At 45.2% G+C, this 10,728-nt stretch overlaps 1 protein-coding gene across 3 annotated transcripts; it reads right to left on the bottom strand.

Annotated features, from left to right (window-relative positions):
• Window positions 1-706: 706 nt before the first annotated feature.
• Window positions 707-10,073, bottom strand: LOC142200146 (RNA-binding protein 12B-B-like). 3 transcript variants are annotated; one of them, XM_075270300.1, is made up of 3 exons: window positions 9,813-9,858; window positions 3,938-4,681; window positions 707-3,790 (listed from the first exon to the last, which is right to left on the bottom strand). In XM_075270300.1, the coding sequence occupies exons 2-3, from the start codon at window positions 4,519-4,521 to the stop codon at window positions 2,869-2,871; spliced, it is 1,506 nt and encodes a 501-aa protein (XP_075126401.1). In that variant the 5' UTR covers window positions 4,522-4,681; window positions 9,813-9,858; the 3' UTR covers window positions 707-2,868. The 3 variants fall into 3 exon arrangements, with proteins under 3 accessions (XP_075126401.1, XP_075126400.1, XP_075126399.1); XM_075270299.1 differs by lacking the exon at window positions 9,813-9,858 and adding an exon at window positions 10,038-10,073 and having other exon boundaries at window positions 707-4,681; XM_075270298.1 differs by having other exon boundaries at window positions 707-4,681.
• Window positions 10,074-10,728: the final 655 nt, after the last annotated feature.

Here is a 10,728-nt window from a genome sequence, read left to right on the forward strand (position 1 = left end):
TGGTCCTGCCCTAACAGGTATTATAGGAGCTATGACTCTGCAGCGCTTCTGCACCCCCCCCCCAGTAACTCAGGTGTGTGATTTACATGCAATGGGGGAGGGAGAATTTGCTATCCCTTATATGCAAGTTGAGGCCCATCTTTGGCACTTGAGTCTTTTTTGCGTCACAGATGTCCCACTTTCCTCTTTCTGCATCCTGCTCAACACTTTTTCCGACAGTGGGTTGGTTGGGACATCTCGATCTGACAAATTTACTATAACGCATACAAGAAAACTTGTGTCAGTGATATAGGAGATCTACACCAGTTCTTGACCGACATAGATTACCATTTTGGCAACTTTCTGGGGACCAAGAGGCCTTGGTACGCGCCTGAAACGCGCCATCTGAACAAAGTTGTATTTAACCATTTAATCGCTGTGACAGCCATCTGTTTTGAGCACGCTGACTTCTATACCTGTGTTTTTCTCTACGTACCTGTCTTCATCCAGATACGACCAGTCCCTCTGGACCTTGGGGACTGCGGCAGCCCTCCATACATTCAGCTTACATGCTTCCTACTAGAGTTGTGCCTAGTTGTCATTTGATCCTTTTATATGACGCGCATTTCTTCGCTACAGCGTGTTCTGTGTTCTTTCCCCGTACTTTTAATGTTACGCTAGATTTATGAGACTTGTATGTTAAAGACAAAGCTAAGCGGATACCAAACACATTTATTTTGCAGTTCTGTTACAGACATCAACACAAGTTCTTCATCTGAAATGAAAACCATAGGCAAATATAAAGAAACAGTAACAATAACATCTCTGTGTCGGGGCGGATTCAGAAAGTGAAAGCATGACGTAATGGAAATTAGTGACATGTGAGTGGCCAAATGAGAAGTCTATACATTTACTGGCAACTCCTGACTTCCTGCATTAGGCTGGGGCTGCACCTTGATGTTTTGTAACACGCCAGCAAATTGCTGCAGTCACGTAATTAGCATGCGATTATTAAATGGATTTTTTATTTGCAATATACTGGGATATCATATGTAGTATTTTCTTCCATAGAGTAATATTACTCCAGCAATGTCTAAGTCAAACTACCCCATGTTTTCCCCCTGGATAGCAATTGAACAACAAATTTTCTTAGTTCTACAAGGTCTAGATTTAAAGTAGATTTTGATCCACAAACGCCCTATGTGAATAGCGCATTGGTGCATTTTATCACTTCTATGGGACTTCGGGAAGAGCTTTCTCCTCTGGTCACATAGAACTAAAAGAAATGGGGGCAGAACACGTGCACTACCACTCCCTTCTCCTGGGGAACATGGAAACACCTCTTTTGAGACTAATGGGATAGGAAATGTGTCTTTAATGATTAAAGGGATTCTACCATAAAACACTTTTTTCTCGTTGACACGTAGGAATAGCCTTTAGATGTCTTCTCCGCGCCGCTATTCGGTAGAAATCCCGGTTTTCGTCGATATGCAAATGAGTTCTCTCGCAGCACTGGAGGCGTCCCCAATGCTGCGAGAGAACTCTCCAGTGCCACCTCCATCTTCTTCAGGAACGTCCTCTTCAGGTGTCTTCTTCCAGCACAGGCTTCAGACTTCTAGGCCTAGGGCAAAGCCGACTGCGCATGCCCGTGGGCACAAGAAAACGGCCACTTACAATACTGTGTATGCGACCAATTTCTTGTGGCCGGCGGGCATGCGCAGTCGGCTTTGCCCAAGGCCTAGAAGTCTGAAGCCTGTGCCGGAAGAAGACTTGTGAAGAGGACATTCCTGAAGAAGATGGAGGCGGCACTGGAGAGTTCTGTCGCAGCATTGGGGACTCCCCCGGTGCTGTTTGAGCGCTGGGGCCCGCCCCCACTGCTGCGAGAGAACTCATTTGCATACCGACAAAAAATGGGATTTCTACCAAACGGCGGCGCAAAGAAGACATCTAAAGGTAAGAGAAGAATAGCCTTTCTCAAGACTGTGAATGGACACCCACCTTTGGCATAGGGAATGGTAATAAGTGAGGACTTGAAATAGATATTAGGAGAGGTGACCGGTCCACTTTATACGTGCAACAAGTCAGGAGACGGATAGCATGGATGCAGCGCATTTTAAAACAAAAATATTTCAAAGGCAAAACATACGTTTTGTGAACATATCACATATTCACATATTGTGAATATCCAAACCGCCCTCAACTTGCCCCAAAGTTTTTTGACCTTCATCATGGTATGTATCGCCATACCATTGTTAAGCCGAGCTTTTCCTATACAATGGGTCACTACAAACCCCCCCAGAAAATTTAAGCTTTTTTTTTTTTAAACAATGGGAAATGTCTGCCATTATGGCTACACAATGGCATATGATGGAGCCCTCCATCTGAGGTGTACATTGGGGAATAATCCTGACATACAACTGTGATGAAATGTGAACAGAGCCCAACATCCAGAGTCAACTCTACACACACATTTACCACTCCTTCCACAACAGTACACTTAGGCCTTATTCACATGACTGTGACGAACGGCCATGTACAAGCCATTCCAATGATAATGATTGTGAATGGGTATATTCAAATGTCTTAATTTTTTGATGGACTGTTTTACGTGGCCATCAAAAAAAAAATTGACACGCGCTAAATTTGCCCGTTTTGAAGGATACAAAAATAGACATCAGAATACACCCATAGACTTTCACGGCATGTTTCACTGTGAATAAGGCCAAAAATGGACCGACATTTCCACCGACGTTAGGACTGTGAAGAATGGAACTATCGAGTGCATAAGGCCTAACTCTAAAGAGGGAAATGTAGAAACATACCGGGTCATTTTTATTAAATATAAAAATATTCCTCCATGATCCATGCAGCAGACTCATCCACTGCTCTTCATTGTCTTAAACCTTCATCCTCTGAGGTGGCATCTTCTAGGATGACAAAGTCATTGTCTATCAGTATACTTTCTTCATCAGAACTGCACATGGCACTTGGTTCTTCCTCAACATGGACAGGAGACTCCTCCGATGCATCATCTGCCTGGGTTACATATTCATGAGCATTATCTGTCTGGTGGCAACTTGATTCCTCCTGTGGCGTGTCGTCCTCTTTATCAGATATATTCTTTTCTTGGTCGCTTTCCTCCTCTAGTAAATCATCTTCCTGGGTTACACAATCGTAAGGATTCTCGGGCATCAGACTTAAAGAATTTGAGCTTAAGAAACTTAGCAACTTTTCCTCCGGAAGTCGTCTGATTGGAATTTCCTTGTCCTTAAACTTCTTGCGGTGCAGTTTGTCAGCTTTTTCCAAGTCTTCATCGGATGACAGACTGACTAATACTTCCCCTATGCCAACTCCATCTCGTTTACATAACAGGGAAACGTCTTCTTCGTTGAGGGAAAAGCCAGAAAAGAACTTCAGAATGTCACTTTTTGTTACATCTGAAGGAAAGTTTCTTAAGTATAGGCATTTTCCCTTTGCGTAATGATGTGACAACAACGCTTTACTATCTGTAAGTAAATTTCTGATGCTTGACTTTGAGATAGAAGATATGAAAATAAGGCGCCCATCAAAAGTCACCTTATCCAGTTTGAGGACTTTCTTATAATCCTTCTCATTTTTGAACATGACCACACATTCTCTTGTTCTATTGCCCTTCTCGTCATACAGAAACATAATGTGATGGTCACTTATAAGGTTAAAAAACCACCTCCTCACGTCTTCTTTTTTGGTGTTATACTTCAGGTTTGTCACATGCACATGAAAGTCTCCCTCAAATATTGAGTGCTGCTCATTTGACAGATTTTGTGGAGACCTTGCGCTCCGTCGTGGAGATCTTGTTCTCCGTTGTGGAGACCTTGTGCTCTGTCGTGGAGATCTTGCGCTGTGTCGCGGAGACCTTGCGCTGTGTCGTGGAGACCTTATGATCCGTCGTGGAGACCTTGTGTTCAGCTGTGGAGACCTTGTGCTCCATGGTGGAGACCTAGACTTAATACAAGGAGATCGAGAATGCATTCGTGGTGACCTGGAATGACTGAGAGGAGATCGAGAATGCCATGGTGGTGACCTCACATGCCGCGATTGTGAATATCTTTGTGGAGATCTAGAATACCGTGGCGGTGATCTAGAAATCCTAAATGATGAATGGGAAAGACTTTCTGGAGATCTTGAATGGTGTCCTTTTCTTTCAGGTCTACACTCATCATAATGAGTTCTGCCACCATGTCTTATCCACTCGCTTATAGAAGACCATATCACGGTTATATCCCTACTCTTCCTGTATCTCTGTAAGCCCTCATAGGCATCAGTACTATGAAAAAACTTAACCAGTGCGCCACGTTTATCCTTCAAGGGCAATATATCATCGATATTAAGCCCTGAAAAGTATCTTCTGACGCACGCCGTAGTTAGGAGTTCAGAAGTTTGAATGTTTAGATACAAATGTGTTTTCTCCTTGTGGACTCCATTTCCACTCGAGAAAGAACTGTCATAGTCCTTAAAGGAGTGCTCCATTTCTTGTCTAGAGTTGGGTGAAATATAAACCATATAATTCTCTATAGGGCAGCCAGATAGCCAAATAGCCCTTTGTTCATCTACAGATGAAGTCAAGATAAGCTAAACCACATATACTCTGCCTTGGGCAATGTCCAATCCTTGCAAATTCAATCAAAAGACCTTCTAACTTGACGATCCGTAAGATTGTTAGCTGTGGGAGACAAAAAAAAAAAAAAAAAGTTTATAAGTTTTTTTTTGTCTAAACTTTATGGTTAATAACATACTACTACATGAATACAGAGATCCCTAAATGTTCCATTACTGAATATGTGGACTACAAAGAATCAACACCACGGAGCCACTTTATGAAACTGTCTAAATCCAGGTTCACATCAGCGTTCAGGGAGAGTGCTTGTGGACCCCCCCCCTCACAAACGGAAACCTATCTGCATAAAACAGCAGTTACCTAAGGAAACCTGCAGACTCCATAGTCTATAATGGGGTCCATGTGGTTTCCGCACGAAAAACGCAGAGAGAAAAATGCTGCTGAAAGGGGTTTTCTCTCCGTATATTTCATGCAGATAGGGGAAAGGAGTGGCCACAACGCAGATGTGAACCGGGCCTGAGGCCACACATTGCAGGAGAGCTCAGATTTTGGGAGCCTTCACACGGAGTAAAAGCGTGTGTATTTTTGCAAAATACACGTGTAAAAATAAGACTCCCATTGACTTCAATGACATTTTACAGGCGTATTTTTACACGTGAATTTTGCAGAAATACACGCGTGTTTACTCCGTGTGAAGTCTCCCTTTTACTGTTTTTTTTTTTAACCAAAGGCAAGAGCAGCTTCGAAAGGAATGTCAAAAATAAAGGAAGTTCGTATACGTCTACTTTCTGCTAAACCCACTTTTGGCTATATTTTATTTAATTTATATAACGCCATCATATTCCGCAGCGCTTTAAAAAGATTTTGTCTATTGTGTATATGGATATTCCCCTATCAGTATGTCTTTGGAGTATGGGAGGAAACCAAAATACCAAGAGGCAACCCACACAAACACGGGAAGAACATACAACTCCTGAAAGATGTTGTCCTTAGATAAATCCAAACCTAGGACCCCAGAGCTGCAAAGCATCAGCGCTAACCAAAAAAAAAAAAAAAAAAAACGCCACCAGAGTAAAATCTGCAGCAAAAAAATACAACTTTTCTGCATTATGTAGCTTAGTGGTTAGCCTTGCAGCGCTGGAGCCCTGGGTTCAAATCCAACCAAGGACCACATCTGCTAGAGTTTGTATATTCACCCCATGTTTATGTGGATTTCCTTCCAAACACATACTGATAGGGAATGTAGATTAGGACAGTGTTGACAAAATCTGTAAAGCGATGTGGAATATGACAGCGCTATATAAGTAAGGCCCTATTTACACCTGCGTTCAGGTTTCCATTCGGGGAGTCCGCAGCACTTTTCTCTCCGCTCCACACAGACCCCATTATATCTTATGAGGTTCGCCGGTTTCCTTACGCACATAGGTTTCTGTTTGGTGGGGTCCCCAAGCAGATTCCCCGAACACAGATGTGAATAGGGCCTTAGCTAAATAATAGAGTGGCTCGAGTCATGGACGTACGAAAAAGCGTCTGAAGCGTATCCAGAAGAAACTGTTGACATATCTATGGTACTCAGAAATGTCCATGGAGAACATAGAACTGAAGATCAATGGAACAAAGTCTGTGTTTATTATAATGCAGACTACAATAATGAGATTTTTACACAACCTGGGGGTGGGGGGGGGGGGGTGGGGGTTAGGGTCACATGGAAAAATAGTTGTGCGAATTGCAGCAGTCAATGTGCAGTTCATTGTACAGCTTTTATTATATACTCTGCTCAATGGGCCTACATAGCATTGGTGCAACCTGTGCAGGAGGTTAGGTGGTCCGATCACCTTCACAGCAGCTTTCTACTATCTATTTCAATGGATATAATGCTTAAACTAGTGAACTTCACGGCTAATAAATACCAGTAGATTCTTAACGGGATTCTACCATTAAAACTTTTTTTTCGGTGGATAAAACGTCGGAATAGTCTTTAGAAAGGCTAGACGTCTCTTACCTTTAGACGTGGTCTCCGCTGTGCTGTTCCTTAGAAATACCGTTTTTTTACCAGTATGCAAATGAGTTTTCCCACAGCGATGTGGGGCAGGACACATCGCTCAAACAGCGATGAGGGCGTCCCCACCGCTGCCAGAGAATTGTCTCCAGCGATGCCTCCTTCTTCGTCCACAGCGTCATCTTCAATGTCTTCTTCCGCCACAGGCTCGTAACTTCTAGGCGTCGGGCCTTGAGCAAAGCAGACTGCACAGGCCACGGGAAAATGGCCGCTAACAATACTGTGCAAGCGGCCATTTTCCCATGGCCTGTACGCCTGCGCAGTCTGCTCTGCTCAAGGACCAACGCCTAGAAGTTACGAGCCTGCGCCGGAAGAAGACATTGAAGATGACGCTGCAGACGAAGAAGGAGGCGGCGCTGGAGACTCTTCTCTGGCAGCGGTGAGGACGCCCCCATCACTGCGAGAGAACTCATTTGCATACCGGTAAAAAACAGTATTTCTAAGGAACGGCGCAGCGGAGACCACGTCTAAAGGTAAGAGACGAATAGCCTTTCTAAAGGCTATTCCGACGTCTTATCCACAAAAAAAAGGTTTTAATGGTAGAATCCCTTTAAGAGAGAGGAAAATAGCGGTTAACTGTGCTGGCAGGTTAGAAAATAAGGGGCCCCCGGCTGTTTTTGCGCAGGTGTCTGTCCCATCTGCTCTTTTTATAAAAATGCGGGCTGCAGTGAAAAAGTACTGCGGGAAAAACCTCAGCGGAAATGCACTGTGATTTTTTCCTGCAGCGCGTTTCACAGAAAGTCTGCAGAGGTTTCCTTCAAGGATTTTCTGCTTCAATTATACCTACTGAAAAGCTGGTGATTACCCTATAGGTATAAGTGACATGTTGCAATTTCCAAAAACGCAATGGTTTTGGAAATCGCAGAACTTCTGCTGCTAGGATTTTTTTTGCAATGTGTGAAATGGATTCACTACGTGTGATCACGGCCTAAAGGGGTGACCACATGAACAATAATAAATGCATGAATTGGACCCCCAGGGATCACTTATTACCTGTCCTCTCAGGTTATGTATGTATTATATAAGATTTTTTTTATTTTTTTTTAAAGGGATTCTATAATTGGGAAACCCTATTTTCACAAACAGCATGTCAGAATAGCCTTATTCCTCTCCTATCTTTATTCTTCTGCTCTGTCCCACCGTTTGAGAGTTTTCTTATTTCTTCTTTAATCCAATGAGTCTTCAGAAAGCACAAGGGGCGTCCCCTGTACTCAAAGCACATGCTCTTGCAAATATCCAACGCTCTCTCCTGTGCTGACGCCTCTTATACGAGACCACATGAAAATGGCCGACTGGACATGCGCAGTCGACAATGACCAACGCAAAATGGCAGAGCTAACTGACCACGCGCAGGAATCGAATACCGAACACAAACCCAGCGAGTGCTGATGCTGAGGAGAGGTGTCAGCATGAGAAGAGGCGGCGCTGGATCTTTGGAAGAGTGTGTGCTTTGAGGACCCTTAGGGCTAGTTCACATGTGAACTGCCCGCGCGGGTTTTGACACCGAGAGAGACGCGGCGAGCTGCGTCTCTCTCTGGTCAAAACCCGCCTGCTGCGACCATCGCGGCTTTCCCCTCCGCTGTCGGCTGAAATGAATGAGCCGACATAGGAGGGTGCTGCCGCGCGGCTTCCGCCTGAAGAAAGGACATGTCGCTTCTTTTTGCCGCTAGCGGAGAAAAGAAGTCTGGCGGTCTGCATAGACCACCATTGTAAAGGGGAGGTCTTTGACGCAAAATACGCTGTCAAAAACCTCCCCTTTGCTCACGTGTGAACGAGTCCTTAGTGACCACTGCAAGGGAACTGACACATAATATGCAAGATCCCTGCAAATCTTCACTGTACTGCAGGGCCCCTCAAACTTTTCAAACAGGGGGCCAGTTCACTGTTCCTCAAAACACTGGAGGGCCAAAATAGAGTTTAAAAAAATTAAGATTATATGCTCCACAGTAGCACCCCCCCCCCACCAGTGTTTCATACTCCTCAGTACGCCCCCACACACAGTATTAGCTGTGCCTCAGTACCCGTCCCACTGTATTATATGCGCCTCAATACCGCCCCCCCACTGTATTATATGCGCCTCAATACCGCCCCCCCACTGTATTATATGCTCCTCAGTAACCCCCCCCACTGTATTATATGCTCCTCAGTAACCCCCCCCACTGTATTATATGCTCCTCAGTAACCCCCCCACTGTATTATATGCTCCTCAGTAACCCCCCCACTGTATTATATGCTCCTCAGTAACCCCCCCACTGTATTATATGCTCCTCAGTAACCCCCCCACTGTATTATATGCTCCTCAGTAACCCCCCCACTGTATTATATGCTCCTCAGTAACCCCCCCACTGTATTATATGCTCCTCAGTAACCCCCCCACTGTATTATATGCTCCTCAGTAACCCCCCCACTGTATTATATGCTCCTCAGTAACCCCCCCACTGTATTATATGCTCCTCAGTAACCCCCCCACTGTATTATATGCTCCTCAGTAACCCCCCCACTGTATTATATGCTCCTCAGTAACCCCCCCACTGTATTATATGCTCCTCAGTAACCCCCCACTGTATTATATGCTCCTCAGTAACCCCCCACTGTATTATATGCTCCTCAGTAACCCCCCACTGTATTATATGCTCCTCAGTAACCCCCCACTGTATTATATGCTCCTCAGTAACCCCCCACTGTATTATATGCTCCTCAGTAACCCCCCACTGTATTATATGCTCCCCATTAGTGAGCGATCCAGGCGACAGCACGCGGGCCACATGCATCAGGCCGGATAAATGTGCTCTGCAGGCCGCATGTGTAGTTTGAGGACCCCTGCTCTAGAGCATAGATACCAGCCCTAGATGAGCTCCACATGTGAACAGGGGATGTCTAGATAGGAATCCCCTATATGTACCAGGTCAGGCCTTATTGTCTGCTACTGCACTTTCTGCTGACTGCCCAGGCTGTGCTTAAAGGGTTTGTCCAGGAAGGTGAGACAGGAGGTCGGGAAAGGTGAAGCTAAACTAAGCATAGCCCAGGGGTTTGTTCCTTCAGTGTCACCGCCCCCAGCCCCGCTGCTATAATTCCTGTACTATCCCTTTAATGACTGGCACCCCCTGGCTATACTGCATGTACCATAGATGAGATATGGAGCACAGCCTGCACCGCCCAGTGCACCCGCCATATTACCAGGAGACAGGCCGAAGCTCCGAGCACATCTCCCTCTCTGGATCTCGGCTCATGTGGCCCGCGCGCTCATCACTGACGGAAGAGGAAGTTATCCCGGCCACGGAGCAGTCACCGGCCCGGCAGCTGCACACAAGGCCCTACACACACGGCCAATAACGTCTACACAGCGCTCGTTTTACGGCACTCATTGTCTATAGAACGCGATTGATTATTTTCATGACTTACCGGCCAAAACGAAACCGCCGTGACGTCATTTCCGCTTTCAGACGGAAGTTAGCTGACGCTTAATTCTGTCGCCTCGCAGTTTAAAGGAGAAGTGACCTTGTTGGTTGGAGCAACTCCAATCTAGTCACCTCACTAGTGAACGGGCTAGAATGGAGGACCTACCAGGAGCAACTCCAATCTACACAATTCACTAGTGAGGTGCTGGAGGCAGGAACTACTAGAATCAACTCCAATGTAGACTGTTCAGTACTGAAGTGACTAGAATGGAGTTGCTAATAGGAGCTGCCGCCAGAAACTCCAATCTAGTCACCTCACTACAGGAGCAGCTACGGTAGAGTGGAGTGTCTATAGGGGGCGCCATAACTGGCCAAGAGAGACATTGTATATGTATATGATTATTAATAAGAATATAGGAAATACACATTCCTGGACATAGATACATCCTGTGAAAGTTTGTGAGTTTGGATGTTTGTGAGTTTGTGAGTTTGGATGTTTGTTCCTCAATCACGCAAAACCCGCTCGACCGATTTGGCTGAAAGTTTCCACAAACATAGTTAATGCACTCGATTGCGCAATAGGCTACTTTTCGTCACAACAGCGCACATACGTTTGTGCCAGGACCCCCACAAAACCCAAACTCACACCACCATCTCTGCAATCTCACACACTTTGGACCATAGCAAGCCACAAA

The sequence above is a fragment of the Leptodactylus fuscus genome, chromosome 4 (genome assembly GCF_031893055.1).
Source record: "Leptodactylus fuscus isolate aLepFus1 chromosome 4, aLepFus1.hap2, whole genome shotgun sequence".
Lineage (NCBI taxonomy): Eukaryota > Metazoa > Chordata > Amphibia > Anura > Leptodactylidae > Leptodactylus > Leptodactylus fuscus.

Bases quoted from the DNA above. Each gene is read 5' to 3' on its own strand.
- LOC142200146 (XM_075270299.1), bottom strand. From the start codon at position 4,521: ATGGTTTATATTTCACCCAACTCTAGACAAGAAATGGAGCACTCCTTT.